This window comes from Buteo buteo, chromosome 12, assembly GCF_964188355.1.
Source record: "Buteo buteo chromosome 12, bButBut1.hap1.1, whole genome shotgun sequence".
NCBI classification, from domain to species: domain Eukaryota; kingdom Metazoa; phylum Chordata; class Aves; order Accipitriformes; family Accipitridae; genus Buteo; species Buteo buteo.
In genome coordinates, this window is record NC_134182.1 from 43,146,048 (window position 1) to 43,170,745 (window position 24,698).

At 67.6% G+C, this 24,698-nt stretch overlaps 6 protein-coding genes across 7 annotated transcripts; 2 read left to right on the forward strand and 4 right to left on the reverse strand.

Moving 5' to 3' along the window:
• Positions 1–77: 77 nt before the first annotated feature.
• USP39 (ubiquitin specific peptidase 39) lies at positions 78–4,382 on the reverse strand. The gene is made up of 12 exons (XM_075043728.1): positions 3,779–4,382; positions 3,416–3,485; positions 3,199–3,293; positions 2,468–2,604; positions 2,230–2,382; positions 1,898–2,123; positions 1,739–1,816; positions 1,577–1,644; positions 1,160–1,491; positions 570–705; positions 388–474; positions 78–280 (listed from the first exon to the last, which is right to left on the reverse strand). The coding sequence occupies exons 1-12, from the start codon at positions 4,380–4,382 to the stop codon at positions 233–235; spliced, it is 2,034 nt and encodes a 677-aa protein (XP_074899829.1). The 3' UTR covers positions 78–232.
• A 73-nt stretch (positions 4,383–4,455) lies between these two features.
• C12H2orf68 (chromosome 12 C2orf68 homolog) lies at positions 4,456–5,881 on the forward strand. The gene is made up of 4 exons (XM_075043729.1): positions 4,456–4,591; positions 4,725–4,840; positions 5,267–5,388; positions 5,658–5,881. Exons 1-4 carry the CDS (start codon positions 4,497–4,499, stop codon positions 5,778–5,780), a joined length of 456 nt encoding a protein of 151 aa, XP_074899830.1. The 5' UTR covers positions 4,456–4,496; the 3' UTR covers positions 5,781–5,881.
• A 364-nt stretch (positions 5,882–6,245) lies between these two features.
• Positions 6,246–8,840, reverse strand: LOC142037662 (vesicle-associated membrane protein 5-like). The gene is made up of 3 exons (XM_075042143.1): positions 8,806–8,840; positions 7,432–7,563; positions 6,246–7,013 (listed from the first exon to the last, which is right to left on the reverse strand). Exons 1-3 carry the CDS (start codon positions 8,806–8,808, stop codon positions 6,807–6,809), a joined length of 342 nt encoding a protein of 113 aa, XP_074898244.1. The 5' UTR covers positions 8,809–8,840; the 3' UTR covers positions 6,246–6,806.
• A 632-nt stretch (positions 8,841–9,472) lies between these two features.
• VAMP8 (vesicle associated membrane protein 8) lies at positions 9,473–12,201 on the reverse strand. Its single transcript, XM_075043733.1, has 3 exons — positions 11,921–12,201; positions 10,230–10,418; positions 9,473–9,700 (listed from the first exon to the last, which is right to left on the reverse strand). The coding sequence occupies exons 2-3, from the start codon at positions 10,395–10,397 to the stop codon at positions 9,557–9,559; spliced, it is 312 nt and encodes a 103-aa protein (XP_074899834.1). The 5' UTR covers positions 10,398–10,418; positions 11,921–12,201; the 3' UTR covers positions 9,473–9,556.
• On the forward strand, positions 12,184–17,791 carry GGCX (gamma-glutamyl carboxylase). 2 transcript variants are annotated; one of them, XM_075043730.1, is made up of 15 exons: positions 12,184–12,288; positions 12,396–12,623; positions 13,233–13,391; positions 13,808–13,973; positions 14,415–14,493; positions 14,588–14,694; positions 14,785–14,948; positions 15,149–15,408; positions 15,979–16,110; positions 16,195–16,346; positions 16,424–16,593; positions 16,689–16,819; positions 16,911–17,058; positions 17,136–17,331; positions 17,410–17,791. In XM_075043730.1, the coding sequence occupies exons 1-15, from the start codon at positions 12,270–12,272 to the stop codon at positions 17,564–17,566; spliced, it is 2,268 nt and encodes a 755-aa protein (XP_074899831.1). In that variant the 5' UTR covers positions 12,184–12,269; the 3' UTR covers positions 17,567–17,791. The 2 variants fall into 2 exon arrangements, with proteins under 2 accessions (XP_074899831.1, XP_074899832.1); XM_075043731.1 differs by having other exon boundaries at positions 16,207–16,346.
• MAT2A (methionine adenosyltransferase 2A) lies at positions 17,687–23,000 on the reverse strand. The gene is made up of 9 exons (XM_075043732.1): positions 22,795–23,000; positions 20,861–20,938; positions 20,652–20,774; positions 20,456–20,568; positions 20,234–20,377; positions 19,895–20,113; positions 19,638–19,820; positions 19,426–19,559; positions 17,687–19,028 (listed from the first exon to the last, which is right to left on the reverse strand). Exons 1-9 carry the CDS (start codon positions 22,883–22,885, stop codon positions 18,926–18,928), a joined length of 1,188 nt encoding a protein of 395 aa, XP_074899833.1. The 5' UTR covers positions 22,886–23,000; the 3' UTR covers positions 17,687–18,925.
• Between the last annotated feature and the right edge of the window lie 1,698 nt (positions 23,001–24,698).

Sequence of the window (24,698 nt, forward strand, 5' to 3'; positions counted from 1 at the left end):
GCGGGCAGGTTTTCACACCTCCCAGAAGCTGTGAAAACCACGACGCCCCCCACACCCAAAGAAGAGCAAAGGCGGAAAACGGTTACAAAAATACATAGGCTGGCCTTTAATTGGGGGCAAGGAGGGCTGTGGGTGCCTCCAGGGGGGCTATGGGTGCTCTTAGGGGGGCTGTGGGTGCCCCCGAGGGGGGAACGGGCACCCCCAGGGGAGGTTGTGGGTGTCCCTGAGGGGCTCAGGCGCCTTGTTGGTTCGTCTCGTCCTCCTCGCGCCGCTTCCAGATCTGCAGCAGAGCGGGGAAGAGGGGGTCAAGGTGGGGCAAGGAGACAATTTGGGGGGGTGACAAGCGTCCCCCGGGACCCCCCCCTCGCTGTCACTGAAGCCCCTCACCTGGATGTACGCCTCTGAGAGGGTGATCATCTGTGGCAAGATGTCGGTCACCTGCAGGTCCTGCAGCTCGTACCACTTCCCGGTGCCCTGCAAGGGGATGGGAGGGGACAGAGGTGACACCGCGGGGGGTTCACCACAATTGTCACACACCCCCCCCCCCACCAGGGACAAGGGACACTCACGTGGTGCAGCACGTGGATGCGGTAAGAGCCCTCGGAGGGTTTCCCATCGTGCACGATGTTGGCAATGAGGTCGTAGGTAGTGTTGGTGTGTGCCGCCTGCACCTCCTCCGACAGGTACTCCCGCAGGTCCACATTCCTGTGGGACACCCCCGGAGCACCCAACACCCCTCAACTGGGCGTCACTAGCGCCCAAACCCCAGAGGAACCCCTACACCACCCACAACCCCCCCCAGATGCTTCCAGACCCCCTTGGATGCCTGCAAACCCCTCCTGGATGCTTCCAAACCCCTCCAGATGCCTCCAAAACCCTCCTAGGTGCTTACAACTCTCCCCCAAATACTAAGTCCCCCTAGATGCTTACTAACCCCTCCTAGGTGCTTACAACCCCCCCCAGAAGCTTACTAACCCCCCCCCAGATGCTTACTAACGCTCACTAACCCCTCTTAGATGCTTACTAACTCCCTCCAGATGCTTACTAATCCCTTCTAGGTGCTTACAACCCCCCCCAGACGCTTTCAAGCCCCCAATGGGGCGCAAGGAAAGGGAGACAGCGACCCCAAGCACCCACCCAAGGGGTCTTCACCACTCACGTGATGGGGAAGTTGACGATGGTGGGGTTTTTCTCCACGAAGAAGTTGTTCTTGGTGAAGCGCTTGATGCAGAAGATTAGGTAGGGAGGCAGCTTGGTGAGCTGGAAGCGCTTGAGAAAGTTTTCCTTGTAGGTCTTGTACTCCTTCTCGGTGGCGCCATTGAATTTGGCCAAGATGCTGAAGAGGGGGACCTGGGGGATGATGAGCTGCTCCTTCTCGTCCTTGTAGAGCGGGGCAGTCGGAAGGTCCAACGTCAGGTACATGAAGGTGGATTCCACCATCATCTCCTGGTACTCGGTGTTCTGCAGGAGCTGCGCCTTCTCCTCGGCTGGCTGTGGGACACGGGGCTCAGAGGGGGGGGCTTGCAGACCCCCATGGGGCCAAGAAATCCCCCGCTTTGCCCCTCCACGTACTCACCAGATCCGGGTGAGGCAGTTTTTTGGTGAAGATGCGCATGGAGCCCTGAAAGACGTCGGTGACGATGGCTGCGGGGACAGAAAGATGTTGCAGGGGGGGCAACAGGAGTGACGAGCATCACCCGAGGGGGTGCCCCAAGGGCCTTCATTGCCCTCCACTCACTTTTCTTCTTCTTCTTCGTGCCGCCCAGGGCCGAGTGCAGCGCGTTCAGGAACCAGGAGAGGAAGTCCACCCCGTCCCCTACAAACCAGAGAGTAAATCAGAACCAGGGCCGGGGGGGCCAGATCCAGCACCCCCCCACCATGCCACCCTGTTCCTCACCTTGCTTGGTGATCTGGAAGTTCTTCTTGCTGCAGAGGACCACGGCCTGCAGCATCTCGTGGGGCGAGACGTGCGCTTTGAAGTTCCGGGGGTTCCACAGCTTCCGCATCAGCTCCCCGAAGCGCTGCACCAGCAGGAACATGATGTCGCCGGGCGGGCGCTGGATGCTTTTGTAGTTCTCCTCTTCCAAAAAATAATTCCTCAATGGCGGGACGTTGGATAAAGCCTGAGGGAGAGGAGTCGGGAAACATCCCTGCCAGCCCCAGGAGTGGGGTTTGGGGAGTTTTCACCCCAAAAATGAAGCCTGGAGCCCCCCCAAACCCCGGCGATACCTGGAGGACAGCATTGGCGTAGTCGTTGGCTTTGATGTTGTTGAGCCCCACGATGCCGGGCAGGTACGTGGTGCCGTCGTACGCACGGGAGAGCTTGGCCTGCTTGTCCAGGTTGGTGATCTGCTGCGCAGTGAAGGTGGGCTTCAGCACGTACTGCAAGAGAGAAACAGGGTCAGAAAACTGGGGGGGACACGAAGCTGAACGCCCCCCAGGGCAGCTCAGACCCCCCCCGCCGCACTGTGATGTCCTCCAGCGAGGAGTCGATGATCTCGTAGTTATCGGGGAGGCAGTAAAACTTGAGGGTGTGGAGGTTGAGGAAGACGTGGTGGCTGAACTGGACGCTGTGGATGTAGGCGTGAGACTTCAGCCCGCGGCCTGTGGGGGAGAGGAGGGGGTCAGAGCAGGGGGGTGGGGGCTATGGGGGGGGCCTGAGGGGGAGATGGTGAGGTCAGGGGGAGCCTCATATCCCCAGAGAGGAGAGAGGGGGAATGGAAAACCAGGAGAAGGTGGAGATGGGACAGAAGCCATTCCCCACCTGCATCTGGAGACTGTTTCTGCCCCCCCCCAAGCATCCCCGTGCCCCCCCCAGGCAGTACCCTGGTCCCTGGGTGTCCCCATGCCCCCCCTTGGCAGCACCCCCGCACCTGGGTGTCCTCTGTGCCTCCCCCCAGTCCGGGGATGTCCGCTCTGTCCCCCTCCACAGCACCCTGACCCCTGGGTGTGTCCCCCAGCAGCACCCCAGTCCCTGGGTATCCTTCACGTCCCCCCCCTCGCAGCACCCTGGCCCCTGGGTGTCCCCTGTGTCCCCCCTCCAGCAGCACCCCAACCCCTAAGCATCCCCCATGCCCTTCCCAGCAGCATCCTGGCCCCTGGGTGTCCCCATGTCCCCCTTGACAGCACCCTGGTCCCCAGGCAGACCCCGTGTGTCCCCCAAGCAGCACCCCGATCCCCGGGAGCGGGGGGGCTCACCCTGAAAGTACTTCCCACAGACGAGGCAGGCGTAGACGTTGATGTGGGACAGCGAGATGGAGCAGAGCTTCTCAAAATCAAAATCCAGGACGCTCCTGGGACAGGGGCAGAGCTGCAAGTGGGACCCACAGGGACGGGGGGACGCCCAGGACTCAGGGGGTAGCCCCCAGGGGAACCCCCAAAAAGCCTCGACCTGATCCCCACCCCCCCAACTCACTTGTTGATGGTGTCCAGGTAGGGGCAGTGCCGGCTGCGCTGGTCCTCGGGGTCGAAACGGCCATAGCGCACTGCGGGGGGGGGGGGGGAAAGGGGGGTTGATAGCAAAGGGGGGCTCAGTAATGAAGGGGGGCTCGTTAGTGCCAGGGTGACGCCTCTCATCAGAGACGGAGCAAATGTCCCCCCACCCCGAAAAGCCCCCCTGGGGCTGAGCCCCGCTTCCCCTCCGCTGCCTGCCCCCCCGCTCCTCGCACCTGAGCCCGGGACCCCTAGGATCAGCCCCGGTGTCCCCCCGTACACCCCGGTGTGTGTCCCCCCTCCCCCGCCCCGGTGTCACCCCCCCTCCCGCTCTCCCGGTCCCCACCGGTGGGCTCGGGCTCCGGATCGGAGTCACCATCAGGCTCACGCTCACGCTTGACCCGCACGGGGCCGGCGGGGGTAGCGGAGCCCCCCCAGGACCCGGTGCCCGGTTCCCGCTTGATACGGGCGGGATCCACCGGCAGCGGGAGGGCCAGGCCCGGCTCCGCCGCCTCCCGCCGCCCGCGGTCCCGCTCCGCCTCCCGCCGCCCCCGGGACCGCTCCGCCTCCCCCTCCCGGCGGCTCCGCGACGAGCCCCGCGATGAGGAGGAGGAGGAGGAGGAGGAGGACCCGCCGCCGCCCGGGCCCCGCGGGGCCGCCCGGGCCTCCCGCTCCCGCTTCCCGCGGCTCGACATCCCGCCCACTGCGCAGGCGCGGGGGCCGCAGTGCGCAGGCGCGGAGGCGGCAGGGCGCAGGCGCGGGGCGGAAGGGGCGGGGCCGGACCGCGCGTCGGTCCCGACGGCACATGCGCAGAAAGCGCGACCGCGGCCAACCGGCGGGGCGGCCGCCGCCGCTTCCTCGATACTGCGCATGTGCGGGGCCGCCGGGGCGGGCAGCGCCTCTCCCGCGCCTGCGCAGTGTGGCGCGCCCACCTCCCTTCGGTGGCGCATGCGCGCCGGGCCTGCGGCGGCCGGCGGGGCTTTTAAAGGGACCGCGTCCCGTTACCGGCAGGGCAGCCCCGCCCGCGGCCTCCCCCTGCAGGCCGGCCCCGGTGGCGGCGGCTGATGGAGGCGGCCGCGGGCTGGCGCTGCCGGCCGGGTGGGCGGCTCGACATGAGCCACGGCTTCGTGCGGCACATCCGCCGCAACCAGATCGCCAGGTACCACCACCGGCGGGGCCCTGAACCGGCCGGGGGCCTCCCGGGGACCCCCCAGCCCCGGCCCAGCGACGCCCTGTGACATCCCTGCCGTGTCCCCCCGGTAACCTCCCCGGTGTCCCCCCCCGGTCCGCAGGGACGCCTACGAGCGGGCGGTGCGGCAGGCGCGGGGGCGGGCGCGGGGTCGGCTCACCACGACCCCCCCCCGGCCCCGCCGCCCCGACCAGCAGGTGTACCGGCCCCGCCGGCCCGGTGAGCGGAGGGAGGGGGGGCACCCAAGGGAGGAACGGGGGGCACACAAGGGGGGGTGGGGGGCACCCAAGAGGTGTTTTGGGGCGGGGATACAAATTGGGGGGGGGACACACCTCAGGGTGGGCTGGGACATGAGGGGGCACCCAGGGGTGGGGGGAGGGTAATGGGGCACCCCTGGTGGGGGTTAGGGCACGGGGGGGGCACCCAGGGGTGGGCTGGGGCGTGGAGGGGGGTCACCTAAGGGAGCGATGGGGCTGGGGGGGCACCCAGGGGTGGGCTGGGGCACGGGGGGGGGTCACCTAAGGGAGCGATGGGAATGGGGGGGACCCGTGAGATGGTTTGGGGGGGGATGGACACCCAAGGGTGGGCCAGGGCGTAGGGGGGTGAGGGGGCACTGGCCGCCCCCTGAGGGTGCAGGCACCGCAGGGGGTCCCGGGGGAGACGCCAGCCCGGGGCCCCCCTCTCCCACGGACACCCGTGGGCCCCGTCTCTTCTGCCTGGAGTACGAGGGGGACGACGGCCGCGTCACCGCCGTCATCGTGCACCAGGTGGGGACCCCGGTGTCCGGGACCCGTGCCCCCCCCCCCCCCCGGGAGGGCACCCATGGGTGCAGGGAGGGGGGAGCAAGGAGGGGGGGCTGCTGCGTGCAGGGGGCGTTGGGGCACCCACGGGTGCCGTGGGGCGCAGCGGGTGCCTGGTGGGTGCTGGCTTTCCTGGGATGAAGCGGGTGGGTGCGCGGGGGGGGGGGAGGCGAGAGTGCTGCCGTGGGGCGACGGGGGTGCTGCCGTGGGGCACGGCGGGTGACAGGGTGCCGCAGGGGGACAGTGCGGAGGAGGTGACGCGACGGGTGTGCGCCCGGAGCCCGCTGGAACCCGCCCTGCGCCGAGCCCTCTGCCAGCGGGTGCAGGACGAGCTCAGCAAGCGCCGAGGGACGGGGTGACGCTGCTGACCCCCCCACGCACCCCCCCCCGGGGGACGCTGCTGTCCCCCCGGGGGACGGGTGCCAGCCACTGCTTGCTGTCAATAAAGGTGCTGCGAGGCTCCGGTGTCTGGCTCCGCTTGGGGAAACTGAGGCACAGGGGAGGGACCCAGGTATGGGGGGGGGGGGCTTTTGGGGATCCCAGTGTGTCACCGCATCCTGTCCCCCACTGTCATCCCCCTCAGCATCCCCTGCCGTGGGTGCCAGGGTACCCCCTGTGCGGGTGACCCCAGGGACCCCCCATCCTCTCCCCTCCCCAGGTTCTTCCCCCCCCCCCCAGGTGCCATCATGTCCCCAGGGTCCCCTCCCAGGTCCCCCCATCTCGGTGGCAGGGCCACAGCACCCTCCTGTCCATCCGTCCCCCCCCCACCCCAGGCTGGTGGCACCTGGGGACAAGACCGGGTGTCCCCAGAGCTGGTCCCGCTGGTTTGTTATTGTCGGCTCTCCTCAGAGTGGGTTGTGCTGGTTTATTGCGGTAGGGTCTCCCCAAATCAGGTCCCTTTGTTATTGTAGGGTCTCCCGGGAACAAGGCACAGTGGTTTGTTATGGTAGGGTCTCCCTGAATTCGATCCCCCAGGGGCTGTTATTGCAGGGTCACCTTGGAGCAAGGCACGGCGGTTTGTTATTGTAGGGTCTCTGGGGAGAGGGTCCTGCCAGTTTGTTACTGTAGGGTCTCCCCAAGACAGATCGCGCTGGTTTGTTATTGTAGTGTATCCCCAAAACAGAGCCTGCTGCTTTGTTATTGTAGGGTCTCCCCGGAGAGGGTCCGGCGCATTTGTTATTGTAGGGTCTCCCCAAAGCAGATCCTGGTGCTTATTTATCGTGGGGGTCTCCCTGGGGTGGGTCCTGCTGCTCTGTTATTGTTGGGTCTCCTCAAAGCTGCTCCTGATGGTTTGTTATTGTAGGGTCTCCCCAAAACAGATCACACTGGTTTGTTATTGTAGGGTCTCCCCCAAGTCCTGGCAGGCTCCCTGCGGTGCCGGGGGCTCAGTCCCCGCCCGGGGGGGTACCGGGGGGGACAGTGACAGTGATGATGGCGGGGGGTGGCCGTGGCAGCCATAGTGCCAGGCCGAGGATAAGGAGGAGGAGGAGGAGGAGGAGGCCAGCGAGGCCGATGACCACCAGGCGCCAGCGCCGGTGTCCCCTGCGCTGCTGCCGCGCCACAGCCCGGGTGCTGCGGGTGAAGGTTTCGCCCTGTGGAGACAATGCTGTCGGGGGGGGGGGAACTATAGGGTAACCGCCCACCCCCAGGCCATATAGGCATATAGTGCTGGGGGGGGCACTATAGGGCTGTATGTCCCTATAGTGTCCGCCCCAGGGCCATATGTCCCTATAGCGTGTGTCCCCAGGGCTATATGTCCCTATAGCGTGTGTCCCCTGGGGCTGTGTACCCCCATAGTGTCCCCTAGGGAGCCATCTCCCCCCCCTCCAGGGCTGTATGTCCCTATAGTGCCCCCTAAGGCTATATGTCCCTATAGCATATTCCCCCGGGGCTATATGTCCCCATAGTGTCCGTCCCCAGGGCTCTATGTCCCTATAGTGTGTCCCCCCAGGGCTCTATGTCCCCATAGGTGCCCACGTGTGCCCCCCATAGGTGCCCGCCTGTGCCCACCATGGCGCGCAGCTCCTGGGCCCGGCTGTCGAGGTCGCTGAGGCGCCCGTCCCGCTCCAGCGCCCGGGCAAAATTCTGCTTCATCAGCTCCGTCACCTCCTCTGCCTCGCGCTGGCACCGCGCCAGCCCCTCCTGGGGACGGGGACACACACACGTGGGGGGACACCGGCACCCCGGGGAAAGGGGACCGCGGGGAGGGGACACGTGGGGACTATGGGGATGGGGGGACAAACGGACAAGGGCACTGCAGGGAAGGGGCACCATGGGGACGTGAGGGGACAATGGGGACTTGGGGGACACAGGGACACAGGGACCTTGGGCACAAAGGTACCCCAGGAAAGGGGCACCATGGGGAATGGGGACATAGGGGACCATGGGGACATAGGGTACCTCAGGGAAGGGGCACCGTGGGGACAATGGGGATGCAGGAGGACAGTGGGGACATGGGGGACAATGGGGACAATAGGGACAGAGGAGGACAACAGGGACAATGGGGACCATGGGGACACGGGGGGACAACAGGGATGTTGGGCGCAAAGGTATCCCAGGACAGGGGGACCATGGGGACAACAGGGACATAGGGGATCATGGGGACAATGGGGACTTCAGGGAAGGGGCTCCATGGGGACAATGGGGACACAGGAAGACAATGGGGACATAGTGGGACAATGGGGACAAGGGTACCTCAGGGAAGGGGCACCATGGGGACAATGGGGACATAGGGGGATATAGGGGGACATGGCGACCATGGGGACAAAGGGGACACAGGAACCTTGGGCACAAAGGTACCCCAGGAAAGGGGCACCACGGGGACGAGGGGGACATAGGGGACCATGGGGACATAGGGGATCTCAGGGAAGGGGCACCATGGGGACATAGGGGGACAATGGGGACATAGGGTACCTCAGGGAAGGGGCACCGTGGGGACAATGGGGACAGTGGGGGGCAATGGGCTCCATGGGGGCACAGGGACAACGGGGATAGGGACACCCCAGGGAAGGGGCACCATGGGGACAAGGGTGCTGTGGGGAGGGGACACGGGGGGGCCCTGGGGACACGGGCGCCACAGGAACGGGCGCACGGGGACAAGGAGCCCACGGCCGTGGGGCAGACGGGGACCCTGGGGACAGGGCACGGGGGAACAAGGGGGGGGATCCCGGCACCGGCGGGGGACAACGACACGCAAGGACACGGGGACACGGACATCCCCCCCCGCCGGGGCTGTGTCCCTCCCGCCAGCAGGAAGAGCCCGGGGACTCCGGGACCGGGGGGGGTCCCGTGTCTCCCCACCCCCCCCCCGGTGCCGATCCCGGTCCCGGTCGACGCCCCCCGGGAAGTGAAAGCGAAAGCGGCGGCAGAGCCCCCGGTGCTCACCATGGTCCCGCGGGGCGGTGCCGGTACCGGGGGCGGTGCCCGGGGCGGGGGTGGGACCGCGACGGCCCGCCCCGCCCCCGGACCCCGCCCCCGGACCCCGCCCCCGGACCCCCCCCCGGTCCCCCGGGGCCGCAGACCGGGACGGTGTGTGTGTCCCCTCCCCGGGCACCCCCCGGCCCCGCAGGCGCGGGTCCCCCAAAGACTCCCCCGGTCCCTACAGCCCCCTCCCAGATGTGGGGGTGCCCCCCCCAGGGACCCCCGTGTCCCCAAGACTCCCCAGATGCGGGGGTGCCCCCCGCGGGACCCCCATGTCCCTACAGCCCTCCCCAGATGTGGGGGTGCCCCCCGCGGGACCCCGATGTCCCCAACCCACCCCCCAGACATGGGTCCCCCCAGGGACCCCCATGTCCCCCAAAGCCCCCAGCTGCAGGTCCCCCCCATACCTGGGTCCCTGGGGACCTCCATGTCCCCCCCCCACCCCCCCCAGGGTGGCAGTGCCACCACACAGTGTCCTTTGTCCCCTGGTGCCAGCTGCCCGCCTGGCACCGCTCCCCAGCCCCCACCCTGGCGCCGCCAGTCCCCACGCGTGTCCCCACGCGTCCCGTGTCCCCACGCGTGACCCCACGCGTCCCCCGTCCCGGCACACACACACACACAAACAGCCTCACACGGTTCTTGTCATCCCTGTATTCCCCGGGGGACATGGGGGTGGCTGGGGGGTCCCCGCGGGTGGGGGGACGCGGGGTCGGCTCTAGGTGGGGATGGTGCCGGTGGCCAGGAGGATGATGAGGATGAGGATGATGGCGCCCACCAGGCCGAGGATGACGAGCAGCTTCACGTTCTTCCACCAGTACCGGCGGGCCATCTTCTGGGACGTCGTCTTGAAGTGCTCCGACTGCGGGGACATTGGTCGGGGGGGGCACACGGGGACGGTCCCTGCCACCCTGCGGACCCCCCACTGCCACCCCGGGGACGCCTGCTGTGACCCCAGGGACCCCACTGCCACCCTGGGGACCCCCACTACCACCTCGGGGATACCCCCTGCCACCCGGGGGACACCCCCTGCAACCCTGGGGACCCCCACTGCCACCCAATTGTCCCACACCCCCAGCCCCAGTGCCCAACTGGACCCAGTGTGCCGGAGCCCCCTCGGGGACCCCATGTGCCCCAGCCCTATGTCGTGTGTCCCCCCCCGGGATCCCAGCACCAGCCTGAGGACCCAGTGCCACCCCAGGGGACCTGGTGCCCCCAATCCAGGACCCCTCTGGGGACGCTGTGCCCACCCCAGCACCCCGTGTCACCTTGGGGACCCCCTGCCACCCAGGGTGACCGATGCTGCACCCACCCAGGGATGCTGCACCCACCGGGGGATGCGGTGCCACCCTGGGGACCCCCTGCCCGCTCCAGGGACCCCCTGCCCCTACCGTGGCCTCCAGGTCCTGGCTCTTGCTGTGGAGCTGCTCGAGGTTCTCGCCCCGCGCCAGGATCCGCTCCACGTTCTGGGTCATGATGGTTTTGACGCCTTCGACCTCCTGCTGCAGCGCCCGCACGCGCCCGCCACCCGTCACGTCGCCCGCCGTGCTGCCCGCCATGCTGCCCGCACCGCTGCCCGCCTGCGACCACAGGGCAGGTGTTAGGGTGGGCACCCCACAGGGACCCCGACACCCCCCACCGCCCCACCTACACCCCGGCACCCCCCCAAGCACCCCATATGTACCCTGGGTCTACCCCCAAGTGCCCCACATAGACCCCCCGCACTCTCCCAGCACCCTATATGTACCCTGGGCACCCCCCAAGCACCCCGTACACACCCCCTGAGCTCCCCATACACACCCCAGACACCCCATATACACCCCATAGGCACCCCATACACACCCCCTGAGCACCCCATAGGCACCCTGGGCACCCTCCAAGCACCCCACAGGCACCCCGTACACACCCCCAAGCACCCCACAGGCACCCCATACACACCCCCAAGCACCCCACAGGCACCCTGGGCACTTCCTCCAACACCCTATAGGCACCCCGGGCACCCCACACACACCCTGTATGCACCCCCCAGCACCCCAAACATACCCCCAAGCACCCCATAGGTGTCCTGGGAACCCCGCAGGCACCCTGTATCCACCCAAGTACCCCATATGCCCCCCCATATCAACACCAAGCACCTGACAAGCACCCATAGGCAGCCCCCATAGGCACTTCCCCAAGCACCCCATAGGCACCCCGAGCACCCCCTTGGCACCCCATATGTACCCCGGACCCCCCATATGCACCCTAAGCACCCTATATGCACCCTACATGCACCCCCATAGGCACCCCGAGCAGCCCATAGGCATTCCATGTGCACCCTCAAGCACCCTATATGCACCCTGGTCACCCCTCAGCACCCTATATACACCCCCTGGGCCCCCCATATGTACCCAAGCCCCCCCCATATGCCCCCGGGAGACCCCAAAGGCATGCCCCAAGCACCGTATAGGCACCCTGGGCACCCCATAGGCACCCCACAGGCACTTCCCCGAGCAGCGTATAAGCACCCTGGGCACCCCCTAAGCGCCCCATAGGCACACTATACGTACCCCAGACCCCCCCCATAGGCACTCTGGGCACCCCCCAAGGACCCCACAGGCACCCTATATGTACCCCAGACCCCCCCCCCGGCATCCTGGGCACCCCATACATACCCCAGACACCCCCCATATGCCCCCCAGAGACCCCAAAGACCCCCCAAGCACCTTATACGCACCCTGGGCACCCCATAGGCACAGTATACGTACCCCAGACCCTGCCATAGGCACCCTGGGCACCCCCCAAGCGCCCCATAGGCGCCCTATACGCACCCCAGACCCCCCCACACGTACACCAAACCTCCCCCGTGCCCCCCGGAGACCTCAAAGACAACCCTCAAGCACCCTACAGGCACCCCGGCTCCCCCATACACCCCCCCAAGCGCCCCATAGGCGCCCTATACGTACCCCAGACCCCCCCCCACGTACCCCAGACCCCCCCCACGCCCCCCGGAGACCCCGGAGACACCCCCCAAGCACCCCCCCGGCCCCCCGGGTGTACCCCAGACCCCCCCCCGGGCGCCCCGGGCAAGCCCCCCGCGCACCCCCGCGGCCGCCCCCCGGTCCCACCGCGGCCGGCCCCGCTCGGCTCCGCTCCGCTCCTGCCCGCGGCGGCCGCTGACCCCGCCCCGCCCCGCCGGGCCCTTCCGGGAGTCGGCGGCACCGGGAAGGGGCGGGGTCAGGGGGTCGCCACGGGGGGAGGGGGGGGTGACGGGGGGGTCAGGGGTCGCGGCGGGGTCGGGGGTGCCGGGGTCAGGAGGCGGTAGGGGCCGCGGGGGGGGGGGGCAGGGGTGTGGCGCGCGCCTCGACACCCCCTCCCGCCCCCGGTGGCGGGGCGGAGCCGCCAATCGCTCCGCCCCGTAACGTGGCTCGCGGGTGGGCGGGGCCGTAGCGATGGCGGCGGCGGCGGAGGGTACGGACCGGGACCGGGACCGGGACCGGGACCGGGGGTCGGGGGTCGGGGGGGGGGTGTCTCGGTGCCCTGTGACCCCTCACCTCTGACCCCCGACCCCGCTGCAGGCCCGGCGCGGCGGAGGCGGCCGGAGCGGGGGGAGGGGGCGGGGCGGCCCCCGGGCTCCCCCCACCCCCCCGGCAGGGACCCCGGTGCCGGTGCCGGTGCCGGTGCCGGCCTGGCCCGGCGGCTCCTGGGCTTCGAACTGCGGGACCTGGCGCGGTGGCACCGCTTCGTCCGGCTGCTGCACCGGCCCACCGACCCCGCCGCGCTGGGGGCCTTCCGGGGGGCCTTCGGTGAGGGGGGGCACCGGGGAGTTTGGGGAGGACCCAGGGTTGGGGGGGGACCCAGAAGTTGGGGGGACACCCAGGGGTTTTTGGGGGGATCCAGGGGTTTTGGGGCAATGCAGGAGCCTGGGGGGACCCGGGAGTTTAGGGGGGAATCCAGGAGTCTGGGGGGGACACCCAGGAGTTTGGGGAGATCCAGGGTTGGGGGGGACGACCCAGGGGTTTTGTGGCGATCCAGGAATTTGGGGGAGCCCAGGAGTTTGGGGGGGCCTGCGAGTTTAGGGGGGATCCGGGAGTCTGGGGAGATCCAGGAGCCTGGGGGGGAACCCAGGAGTTTGGGGGGAACCCAGGAGTTTGGGGGAACCCAGGGGTTTGGGGGGGAGCCCAGGAGTTGGGAGGGGGACCCAGGGGTTTGGGGGGGTCCTCAGGCATCGGGGGGGGGGTCACCCAAGCACCCAGGGGTACCCCCGGCCTCGGAGCCTTGACACGTTACTGCAGGAGCAAAGGTTCCCGCAGAGTTTCAGGGGGGGGTCAGTGTCCTCCCGGACACCCGGGTCCCCCTGCCGAGGGGCGGGGGGGTGTCCAGGTTGCTGACCGCCCCCCCCGGCCCCCCCGCAGGGCTGCTGATGGCGCTGGACGTGCCCCAGGAGCGGGGACTGGGACACCTGGACCAGCGGTTCCTGGACGGGCTGGAGGTCTGTCGGTTCCCGCTGCTGCCCTTCCTGCAGCCCCTGCCCCTCGACTGGATGTACCTGCTCTACACCGTCATGTTCCTGGGTACGGGGGGGACTGGGGCGGGAACCGGGACGGGCTGGGACGGGGACTGGGATGGGCAAAGGGATGGGGACGGGGACTGGGATGGGCAAAGGGACTGGGACGGGGACTGGGATGGACTGGGATGAGCACTGGGACTGGGATGGGCATGGGGACAGGGCCCAGGAGGGGAACCAGGGAAGGACGAGGACGGACCGGGAGTGGCACCAACAGGGTCTCTGGGACAGGTACCACACCAGCATCGGGGGACGGGCACCAAGATGGGCACTGGGGGGTGGCACTGGGGCAGGGGACACGTCCCCACGATGGGACCAGACACCAAGAGGAGCTGGGATGGGGTGTGGGGACGGGCACCGGGAGGGGAACCGGGGACGGGGCTGGGGACAGTGTTGGGGACAGGAGGGCTGCGGTGCCCACAGGGGCGCTGGGCATCATGGTGGGGTGCTGCTACCGCCTGAGCTGCGTCGCCTTCCTGGGACCGTACTGGTACCTGCTGCTGCTGGACAAGACGTCCTGGAACAACCACTCCTACCTCTACGGGCTCCTGGCCTTCCAGCTGGCGCTGCTGGGCGCCGACCGCTACGGGTGGGCACCCAGGGGTGCTACCGGGGTGGGGTGGGGTGGGGGGGCATGGGGTGAGATGGGTTTCACTGGGGATCCTGGGTGGCACGGGGTGCTGCAAGGCACCGAGGTCTGGTGGGTCCCCAGGGGGTGGCGCAGACCTCGGTGTCCTTCACAGCACGGGGGTCCCCATGGGGTGGCACAGACCCCGGTGTCCCTACCAGCACCAGGGGTCCCCATGGGGTCCCGTGAACCCCCGTGGCCCCGGGGTCCCCACGGCGTTGTGTCCCCGGGGAATGGCCCCGCTGTCCCCCACGGCACCAGTGTTTCCCTGTGGCTCTGGGTCCCCACGGGGCGGTGGCACGTGTTCTCCACGGCACCGGCAGCAGGGCTGACGGAGGCCCGGTCACCCCCTTTCTCCAGGGGTCCCCCCCGTGTCCCCACTACCGCCCTGTGTCCCCACAGGTCCCTGGACGGGCTCCTCCGTCCCCAGAAGAGGAATGCCCACGTGCCGCTGTGGAACTACACCCTGCTGCGCGCCCAGGTGGGTGCCCGGACGCTGGGGTCCCCTGTCCCGGATGCCTGGGTCCCCCCTCCAGGACCACCCCTCACCCCCCCTCACCCCTTCCCCCCCCCAGATCTTCATCGTCTACTTCATCGCGGGGCTGAAGAAGCTGGATGCCGACTGGGTGGGCGGCTACTCCATGAGCTCCCTCGCCCGGCACTGGCTCTTCTCGCCCTTCAGGTGAGGATGAGGAGGGTGATGGGGACTTGACGGGGTGAGGAGGAGGGTGACGGGACGAGGATGAGGAGGGGTAACGGGTCCCACCCGCAGGCTGGTGCTGTCAGAGGAGATGACCAGCCTGCTGGTGGTGCACGGCGGGGGGCTGGTGCTTGACCTCTCCGCTGGCTTCCTCCTCTTCTTCGACGCCACCCGGCCCATCGCCCTCTTCTTCGTCACCTACTTCCACTGCATGAACTCCCAGCTCTTCAGCATCGGTGAGACACCGGGGTGGGGGGACACAGAGCACCCTCCCAACCCCCGGAGCACCCCCCAGCCAGGGCAGGGACACCCGGGCACCCCCAAAACACCCTGAGCCTGGGCAGGGCACCCAGACACCTTCCCCTCAGCCCTGGGGGACCCCGGTGTGCGGCTGGGGGGGGTCCCTAAGCGGTGCTGCCCCCTGCCCCCCCCCCAGGCATGTTCCCCTACACCATGCTGGCCAGCAGCGGGCTCTTCTGCCACCCGAGCTGGCCCCGACGTCTCTGCGCCCGCTGCCCACCCTGGCTGCGGGGGGTGCTGCCCAGCACCCAGCCCCCCCGGCCCAGCCCCGACTGCCACTACGGGGGGCGGAGGGCGCGGGGGGGCCTTCGGCCTCGCCAACATCTGGCTGCCGCCTTCACCCTCCTCTACGTGCTGGAGCAACTCTTCCTGCCCTACTCCCACTTCATCACCCAGGTGGGGGCATTGCTGGGGTCGGGGGGGGGGGGCAGAAGGGCACTGCCAGGGGCATTTGGGGGGGTACTTTTGGAGATGGGGGGTGGTTTTTTTGGACGTGGGGGGCATTTTGGGGCATGTGGGGGTAGTTTTGGGGGATGTGGGGGGCATTAGGGGGGACACGGGCTGGTGTTTTGGGGGGACACAGAGGGAGCGAAAGGACATTTGGGACTGGGGGATACTGGGGGGTTATAGGGGTGCATGGTGGTAAAGGGGAGGGGATGCTGGGGAGCAAGGGGGCAGTGCCGGGGGGGCTTGGGATGAAGGCAGTGCTGGGGTGGGGCATGTTAACATGGGAGGGGGGACACAGGGTGGGTAAGGGGGTGTTATGGGGGGACACAGGGCTGAAGGGAGGACTGCTGGGGGGGTGGGTCACATGGGGTAAGGACTTGGGGGGGGCTCACCCAGGGGATGAAGGAGGGGGGATACGGAGCTCCCCTATCCCCTCCTGAGGGGTCACCGTGGGGTGGGGACGCTTCTGTCCCCTGGTGTTAACCCCCCCCATCTCCTGTGTCCCGTCCCCCCCCCCAGGGCTACAACAACTGGACCAACGGCCTCTACGGTTACTCCTGGGACATGATGGTTCACTCCCGCTTCCACCAGCACGTCAAGATCACCTACCAGGACGGGCTCACCGGGGAGGTGGGCTACCTCAAACCGGGGGTGAGCAGGGACACCAGGGCGGGGGGGGGGGACGGACAGCGGGGTGTCGGGGGGGGTTCCCCATCGCCCACACAGCCAGGGTAGGTGTTCACGCAGAGCCGGCGCTGGAAGGACCACGCGGACATGCTGAAGCAATACTCGACCTGCCTGAGCCACCTCCTGCCCCGCTACAACATCTCCCAGCCCCAGATCTACTTCGACGTCTGGGTCTCCATCAACGACCGCTTCCAGCAGAGGTTTGGGGAGGGGGGCAAGACAAGACACAGACACGCTGGGGGGGTGCGGGGGGATGCTGACAGCCCCTTCCCCGCAGGCTGGTGGACCCGCGGGTGGACCTGGTTCGGGCGCCGTGGTCCCCGTGGAGTCCCACGCCGTGGCTGCTGCCCCTGCTGCTGGAGCTGTCGCCCTGGCGGGAGCGGCTGCAGGAGCTGGAGAGTCAGTTGGACGGACACACCGACGCCGTCTTCATCGCCGACTTCCCCGGTATGGGGTTCGGGGGCCGGAGGGGGGGCCCCTGGGTTTGGGGAGGCACCCTCAGGGGTGGACACCCACTTTTTTTTTTTTTCTCCTCTCCCCAGGCTTACACCTGGAGAACTTTGTCAGCGAGGACCTGGGTAACACCAGCCTGCGGGTGCTGCGGGGAGAGGTGCTGGTGGAGCTGGTGGAGCAGCACCAAAACCACTCCCTGCAGGAGGGAGAGGGGATGCAGGTGAGGGCCTGGGCTGGGGGGGGGACGACACACGGGACATTGGGGGGGGTCCCGGGGGCTGCTGACAGCCCCCCCCCCCACGTCCATCCAGCTGCCGGCAGGGCAGTACCACAAGGTGCACACGGTGTCACCGAAGCCGTCCTGCTACATGTACCTCTACGTCAACACCACGGCGCTGGCGCTGGAGAAGAACCTGACGCGGCTGCAGGAGCTGCGGGAGCGGGTGCGCAACGGCACCGGTGAGCACCAGCAGTGGAGGATCTTGGGGAGACACCGCCCCCCCAACCCCCAGTTCACCCCCTTCTCGTCCCCGCAGAGATCGAGCCGCTGCCCCCCGAGCTGCGGCCCATCCTGGGGGAGCCACCGCCGGTGGGGACCGCGGCCGACCCGGTGGTGATGGCGTTCCTGCGGCGGCAGCGGCGGCTGGAGGAGCAGAACCGGCGGCGGGAGGCCAACCTGGCCCAGCGCCTCCACCGCTTCCTCCGCAAGAAGTTCTACCTCTTCCGCCGCAGGTGAGCCCCAAAATCACCTCCCCCCCCACCCCTTAATTTCTCCCCCCTGCCATTACTGACCCCCCCCACCCCTCGCAGCGCCCTGATGACCTGCATCTCCCTCCGGAACCTGGCGCTGGGCCGGCCGCCCCTGCAGCAGCTGGCGCAGGAGGTGGCCTTCGCCAACTGGCGCGGCGAGGAAGAGGAGGCTCGGCCTGAGGGCGGCGGAGGGGGACAGGGGGACCCCGAGCTCTGAGCACTGCAAATAAACTCAGTTTTTTTAAGCTCACAGCAGCCCCCCTTCCCCAGTGCCTCAGTTTCCTCCACTCCAGGCACAGGCTGAGGCAGGTACGGTTGAACCCAAGTTTTATTGAGATTTCTTTAGTTTCTTTTTGGAATTGGTGAAACCGAAACAAAATGTAATAAAACCTCCAGAAAAAATATTAAAAGAAAGAGGAAAAAAAAAAAAAAAAAGAGAAAGCCCCCCGCCATCACCCCCACCCCACCAAGGCACTTCTGGGGGCACCGACCCCCCCCGGGACGGGCAGGTAAACAAGCCGGCTTCTCTGTACCACACCGGCCAAATGCGCCGCAGTCCCGGGGCCAGGCAGCCCCAGCGCTTGCCTGCCCCTCTCCCCCTCCATCAATAAACCCGATTTCCCCCTTTTTTACCCCGATTTGGAGGCCATCTCTTGGCCTCCTGGGGGTGGGGGAAAGGCGGCTGGAGGGGGGTGAAGGTGCTGGGGGGGGGCTTTCAGGAAAAAAAAATCAAGAGCTGCCGTCTGAGCCCGGGGGCTTCTCTGTACTCACGCCCCGCGCCTCAGCACACAATAAATACACCGCTAGAAAAAAACGTTCAAGTATGAAGGGCCAAATCCCTCCCCTTTTTCCCCAAAAAATATATATATAAACCTCAGCCGAGCCCCCCCCCCCCCCCAGTGCCGAGCTGGGGGGCAGGAAGGGGAGGGGGGGGTTGTGCAGTTGTGGAGTCACTTCAGCTTTCTTATAAAGAAAAAAAAGAACCATAAAACATTTTCCTCCGGTACCAAACCCGCACGGGGGGTTTGGAGAGCGGGGAGGGGGGAGCGGTTTGAACGCCATTGTCCGTCTGTCCCCCCCCCACTCCCCAAAAACGTGCATCCTCCGAGAGAAGAGAGGTTTAAAATCTGCGTTAAGAACAAAACCAGCACCAGTGAGGTCCCAGCGGGCAAGGGGGGGAGCCGAAATGTCGTGTTCCCCCCCGCCCCGCAGTGGGACAGCGAGAGTCAAGGTGGGGGGGAAGCGCTCGGGGCTTTTGCCGTCTCTGAGCTCAGACGTCACATGAGATTTTAAAAAGAAGCCGGAGGGATCGGCGGCCGTGGAGGTGGGGGGGACACGGGGTGGGGGGGCTCGGGGAGAGGCACGAGGCCACGCGTGGTCCCCACGCAACCGAAACGATGGCGAGAGAGAGAGAAAGAGAGAGAAAAAGGGAGTGTGGGGGGGAGACACGGGGCCAGGAGAACCTGGGGGGGCTGAGGAGCTCTTTCCCCCAGAGCCCGCGAGCTTCTCTGTAACCTACGCCCGCAGGAGTGGGGGGAAAAAGCCTAACAAGGCTTTTTTTTTTTTTTTTTTTTTTTCAGTATTTTAGTTTTTTGGGAACTTCCCAAGGGAAACTGTCCCTACCAAAGTGGCCATAGGCTGCGGTCCTCTGATAGAGGGGCTTCTTCAGATCCAGATCCCTGGAATATACAAGTCCTCAACTCAGTAAAGAGGATCCGGCCCCGCGCTCGCCCCTTCCCTGCCTGGCCGGGGGGTCTGCGGCATCGCCTCCGTCTCCTCCCCATCCCCGGGGGGGCGGTTGGAGCTTCCCCGGCTGCCCCCCCACCCCCCCACCCCCCAATTCCCGAGAAGCCGGAGAAGCTCCAAGCGCTCAGCTCTCGGCGGATACTTACCCCCGTCCGCGCCCGAAAGCGCTTTATCTTCCGGCATAAGTGGCTCTCCTTGCCGGTTCCAGTTGCACCAGGCGGTGACCGCGGCTGCTCTGGGGAGGGGACCCCCACACGCTGCCACCGCCCCAGTGTCCCCCCACTTCCCTCTCCCAGCGGCGCGTGTCCCCCCCTCTCCGACGCCCGTTACCTGACGATCACCCCGGGGCGGAGGTCAAAATTCTTCTTGACGATCTCCAGCAGCTCCCGCTCGCTCTTCTGCGAGGTGCCGTAGTGGAAGATGGAGATGGACAAGGGGTGGGAGACCCCGATGGCATAGGAGACCTGGGGGGGGGGGCACAAATTAAGTCCGAGGAGCCCCCCTGCAAAATGACGGGGAGGGGGAGACCCGCCTACACCCACCTGCACCAGCACCCTGCGGCACAGCCCGGCCTTGATCAGGGACTTGGCCACCCAGCGCGCGGCGTAGGCGGCCGAGCGATCCACTTTGGTGTAATCCTTCCCCGAAAAGGCGCCGCCGCCATGGGCCCCCCAGCCCCCATAGGTGTCCACGATGATCTTGCGGCCGGTCAGACCGGCGTCACCCTGCCAGGGACAAACACCGTCACCGCCGTGCCGCCACCACGCTGGCACAGCTTCACCAGGAGAGCTGCCAGTACCTGGGGGCCACCGATGACGAAGCGGCCGCTGGGCTGGAGGTGGTAGATGGTGTCCTCGTCCAGGTACTTGGCTGGCACCACCGCCTTGATCACCTTCTCCTTCAGCGCGTCCCGCATCTCATCCAGGCACACCTCCTCGTCGTGCTGCACCGAGATGACGATGGTGTGTACCCGGATGGGGATGACAGCGCCGCGGTCCTGCATGTACTGCACCGTTACCTGCCGGGGAGAACGCCAGGGCCGTCAGGGGACTCAGTGAGAGGTTTGGGGACTCAGGGGAGAAGTTTTTGGGACCCCCAAGGTATTGGGGCTCCCAGTGAGGTCTGGCGGGGCCCTCACCTGCGTCTTGGAGTCAGGGCGCAGCCAGGGCAGGGTGCCATTACGCCGCAGCTCTGCCAGTTTGGCGTTCAACTTGTGAGCCAGGACGATGGTGAGGGGCATGCACTCCTCCGTCTCATCCGTGGCGTAGCCAAACATCAGGCCCTGCGGCAGAGGGAGGGGGCGATGAAACCACGACTCCTCTGGCTGAACCGCAGTGGCTCACGTGGCACGGGGACTCACCTGGTCTCCGGCACCGATGTCCTCCTCGCTGCGGTCCAGGTGGACGCCCTGGGCGATGTCGGGCGACTGCTGCTCCAGGGCTACCAGCACGTTGCATGTCTTGTAGTCAAAGCCTGGGGCAGAGCAGAGGCTGCGATGAGGCCGGTGCGCTGATCCCCACGCCGGCGGTGAGCTGGCGACCTGCCCCAGCACGTACCTTTGGAGGAATCGTCGTAACCGATGTGCTTGATGGTGTCCCGGACCACCTTCTGGTAGTCGACGGCAGCCCGGGAGGTGATCTCCCCCGCCAGCAGGATCATCCCCGTCTTCGCCACCGTTTCTGAAGGGAAAGAGGAGGACGTCAGCGCCAGCGTCACCCACCCAGCATTGGCGTCACCCACCCAGCGTCCCCGGGGAGTGACTCACCACAGGCCACCTTGGCATCGGGGTCCTGCTTGAGGTGGGCATCCAGGACAGCGTCACTGATCTGGTCGCAGATTTTATCTGGGGGAGGGGGACAGAGAGCTGGAGGCCATCACGGCAGCGCGGCACAGCCCTTCCTTCCTGAGCCGCTGTCCCTCGGCACAGCTGAGTCCATGCTAAACCGGGAACTGGAGCCGCAGCTGAGCACAAGCCGCCCCTTAAGCTGGCAGCCTCCCGCAGCGCACACAGCCCTTGCCTTGTCCCCGCGCCGGGTTATTAGCCTGGAATTTCAGGCATTTACCAGTTAAGCTCCAGTTACAGCCGGGTCAGGCCTTGGGCTCAGCCACCTACGGCACCACTGAAGGGGCCCGGCACCCCCTTCTCCAGCCCCGGCTTTCTGAATCCAGAGCATGCCAGCTTCCTGGCAGCTTTGCCCCTGGCTCCCGGGTGGGTGCCTGATGCTGGTAGCTGCCTCGGAGCACACCCGGCCAACTCCCACTGGATACCCAGTTCCCTCCAGTACCCGGGATGTTTTATTCTGGAAGAGGGAAAGCCCCCTCCTGCTCCCGGAGCTTCCCAAAGGCCGCTTGGGGCTGAGTGGTGAATAAGCAACTTCTCTGGAATTGCGGACGTCCTTGGCGGCGACCTTTCGGGCCGGATTTGGGAGAGGATGAGGCAGCGCCTCGCTGGGGCGAAAGGAGGCGGCTCCCCCGCCTGCTTCTCGGGGTGAAAGAGCGAAGGAATGGACCTTACACCCGCACGCGGTTGCCAAACTCCCTTTTCCCTTGGGGCAGTGCGTGATCTCAGGTACAGGGAGCCCTTCCAACAAGGAGGGCAGGAAGCCCCAAGGGTACCCCCAGACCGGCCACAGGGCTTTGCTTACGCCATCAGGCGATGTGGGTGCTGGCGGCCGAGCCAGAGCTACCTACGCTGTAGGGTGATGGAAAACCACATCTGCAGGGTGCTGGGTGGGATGGCTGGCTAGGAGCGCCCAGGCAGTGGGTGCTGGCAGCCGCCTGCGGGCAAAGGGAGGCAGCTGCCTGCGCAGCTTTCCAGTCATGTGCCCAAAACCGGCGAGCACAAAGGCAGGGAGGGAGGCCGGCACGCCATGGCACCGCACTGCAACACGGCCTAGGAGCTCAGGGGCTGGGGGGGGTGTGTGTCCTAAAACAGCCCCCACGGGGGTCCTGACCCTCCAGCTACTGGGCGGGGGGGGCACATCTGGGGAACCCTAAGCAGGGCGGGCAGGCAGGGTGCTCCATCACCACCCAGGCAGCCCAGTGCTGGGTGGGGGGCAGCAGACCCAGGGACACCCACGGTGGTGGGAGCAGGGTGCTCCGGCGGTGGTTCTCCACCGGACCCTGCCCCGGAGGGGGAAGGGGGGGAGGGTTGTCCCTCATTGGGCCTGTCACGGCCCCAGCAGCTACGCTGCCAGCCAGGACCCCCCCTCGGACGGCCAGGCTGCGGAGGCGGGCAGCCCACGGGGAACCGGGGACACTGCGGGGGGGGGGGGGGGGGGGGGCGGGACACACCTGGTCCCGCCGCCGCCACCCTCCGGGAGCTGCTTCGTCACGGCTGAGTCACGGCGGCCCCCGACCCCCCCATCTCGTTGCGTCAGCCGGTAAGGACCCCCTCCCCCCCGGTGCGTGTCGTGTCCCGTGTGTCGTCGTGTCCTCGTCCGTGCCCCCCCCCCCGCGCCCACCCCACGCGGGAAGCACGTGCGCGCCGGGGCCCGCAATGCGGCGCGCGCCGTCCCGCACTGCGCGCGCGCCCGGTGGCGTCACCACAACCCCCTCCCCACCCCCCCCAACCTGACCGCCACGACCCCCCCCGCCCCCCCCCTCCTTCCTCCTCCTCCTTCTCCCCCCACCCGCCTCAAGGCAGCCGCGCGCCGCCGGGCCGCGCCTGCGCGCTCGTCGACCCGCCGCGGCCCGCACCTGGGTGCCCCTCGCCCACGGACTCGGAAGTGAAGAGGAAGGTGCCCTCCTCGATGAACACCTCGTGGAAGCCGTTAAGTTGGCCGTTCATGGCGGCGGAGGAGGAGAAAGAGGAGGAGTGAGCGGTGGCGGGCCGGAGAGCAGCGAGAAGCAGCAGCACACTTGAACGGTCGCGGCGGACTAAGCGGGGCGCCCGCCGCCCCGCCTCTATTTATATCCTCTTCGCCCCGCCCTGCCGTCTCGCCCTGCCAATGGCGAGCGCCGAAAGCGCCGCGGGGGCGAGGCGGCGGAACCACTGCCGGCGGGTGGGGGAAGTGCGTTACGTAACGCCGAGCGTGGCCTTTCGTCCTGCGGCTGCTTCCCGTCCCCCGGCGTCAACCGGGCGTCGAGCGGGACCGAGAGAGCGGTCAGGCTCTCCGGCCTTCCTTCCAGGGCGTGGCGGAGCGGGTGCGAACCGGCGTCCCCCGCCGCTCTCCCCCCGGCGCGGCCTCATGGAACCTCCCGCGCGGCCCGGCGGCGCGAGGCGCGGGACGGTGGGCGCACGCGCCTTTTGGCGCCGCGGGACGCGCATGCGCACTGCGTTTTCCGCGGGCAGGGAGGACGGCCCCTCCCCGCCGCCGCCATCTTGCGGGCTGAGCCGCCCCGCCATTGTGCGGCCCTTGGGCCTCCGCCGCCCGCCTTCCCTCCCCGCTCCCCGGCACCGGCTCCCCGCGCCCCGCTATTCTCCTCAGGCCGCCTGGCTGCCCCTCGCACCCATCCGCCCCATCCCGACACCTCCTGCCCCACCCCAACACCTCCTGCCGCCATCTTGTGACAACAGACAGCGGCACCACCACGGCCAAGGTGGCGCGGGCTGGGCTGAGCCCCACCGCCCGGTACCGGCTCCCCGGGGCTGCCCAAGGCGCTGCAGCCTGGTAGGAGGGGGCCGAGGCTGCGGCAGAGTGGTAGACAGCACCCAGGGCCAGCGGCCATCGGGGCCTCTTGGTGCCTGATGCAACCAGCCGTCAGTGTTGCCAGTGCTGGAGCCTTCCCAGCTCCCTCCTCCTCCTTCTCCTGCCGGCCCGTGGCACCTGCCCGGCTGCCGGCCAGGTGCAGCTCGGCCCCTCCCCGGGGTCAGGTGCCAGCATGCAGAGCCCCAGGATGCGGCTGCTGGCGCCGGCGTCTCCCTGGGGCGCGGGGTGTGCCAGGATGGGGCTCCCTGGCAGCCTGGATGGGCGGCAGCAAGGGGTGGGCTGGGCAAGGACCTGCGTGGCCAGGATGGACGGACACCTGGCACCCACCTGCCCATGGTAAATGGGACACGCCCAGGAGCCACAGCAGCAGGTCAGACAGACACCCTGGACAGATAGACAGCTGGGACCCTGATACCTAGGACAGACGGACGCCCGGCACCCCCAGGCCCAGGACACACGCCTGGCACCCACCTGTGTGTGGGGCAAATGGAACACCCCCAGGACCCACAGAGGCAAGTCAGACTGACACCCTGGACAGACAGACAGCCGGGACCCTGATACCCAGGACAGACGGACAGCCGTGCCTCAGTGCCAGCAGGGGCGGGGCCCGGCCCACGGGGGAGCCCCGGCCATGTGGGGCCAAGGGGGCGGAACCCTGGGGGCACGCCCCGCCCCTCCCACCGCCCACTTGCATAGGGGGCGGGGGCAGCGCAGCTGAGGGTGTATTTACATAGGGGGCGGGGACAAATCTGCATTTGGCGCGGGACAGCGCCGTGCTGGGACCCAGCCCAGCCCCGGCTATCGTGTACCCCTTACACTAACACCCCCCCCCGCCCCACCAGCCCCCCCCGGAGCCTTCCTCCCCCACGCCAACACCACAGGAGAGGCGTGGTTTTGTTTTGGTTTTGGTTTTTTTTTTTTTGTAAAAAATGGTTTATCCTTTCCATTTTT

Coding starts and splice junctions, on each gene's coding strand:
- USP39 (XM_075043728.1), bottom strand. CDS start 4,382: ATGCGCCACCGAAGGGAGGTGGGCGCGCCACACTGCGCAGGCGCGGGA. Junction 2,605..3,198: donor CTGTGGGAAGTACTTTCAGG/GTGAGCCCCCCC, acceptor TCTCCCCCACAG/GCCGCGGGCTGAAGTCTCAC. Junction 1,817..1,897: donor CTTCCAGATCACCAAGCAAG/GTGAGGAACAGG, acceptor TCTGGTTTGTAG/GGGACGGGGTGGACTTCCTC.
- MAT2A (XM_075043732.1), bottom strand. CDS start 22,885: ATGAACGGCCAACTTAACGGCTTCCACGAGGTGTTCATCGAGGAGGGC. Junction 20,569..20,651: donor TTACGACGATTCCTCCAAAG/GTACGTGCTGGG, acceptor GCTCTGCCCCAG/GCTTTGACTACAAGACATGC. Junction 19,560..19,637: donor GCCGCAGGGTGCTGGTGCAG/GTGGGTGTAGGC, acceptor CCCCCCCCCCAG/GTCTCCTATGCCATCGGGGT.
- GGCX (XM_075043730.1), top strand. Junction 16,820..16,910: donor AGGAGGGAGAGGGGATGCAG/GTGAGGGCCTGG, acceptor ACGTCCATCCAG/CTGCCGGCAGGGCAGTACCA. Junction 17,332..17,409: donor TTCTACCTCTTCCGCCGCAG/GTGAGCCCCAAA, acceptor CACCCCTCGCAG/CGCCCTGATGACCTGCATCT.
- LOC142037662 (XM_075042143.1), bottom strand. Junction 7,014..7,431: donor CCCAGGAGCTGCGCGCCATG/GTGGGCACAGGC, acceptor TTGTCTCCACAG/GGCGAAACCTTCACCCGCAG.
- VAMP8 (XM_075043733.1), bottom strand. CDS start 10,397: ATGGCGGGCAGCACGGCGGGCGACGTGACGGGTGGCGGGCGCGTGCGG. Junction 9,701..10,229: donor GCCAGGACCTGGAGGCCACG/GTAGGGGCAGGG, acceptor ATGTCCCCGCAG/TCGGAGCACTTCAAGACGAC.
- C12H2orf68 (XM_075043729.1), top strand. CDS start 4,497: ATGGAGGCGGCCGCGGGCTGGCGCTGCCGGCCGGGTGGGCGGCTCGAC. Junction 4,592..4,724: donor CGCCGCAACCAGATCGCCAG/GTACCACCACCG, acceptor CCCGGTCCGCAG/GGACGCCTACGAGCGGGCGG. Junction 5,389..5,657: donor CCGCCGTCATCGTGCACCAG/GTGGGGACCCCG, acceptor AGGGTGCCGCAG/GGGGACAGTGCGGAGGAGGT.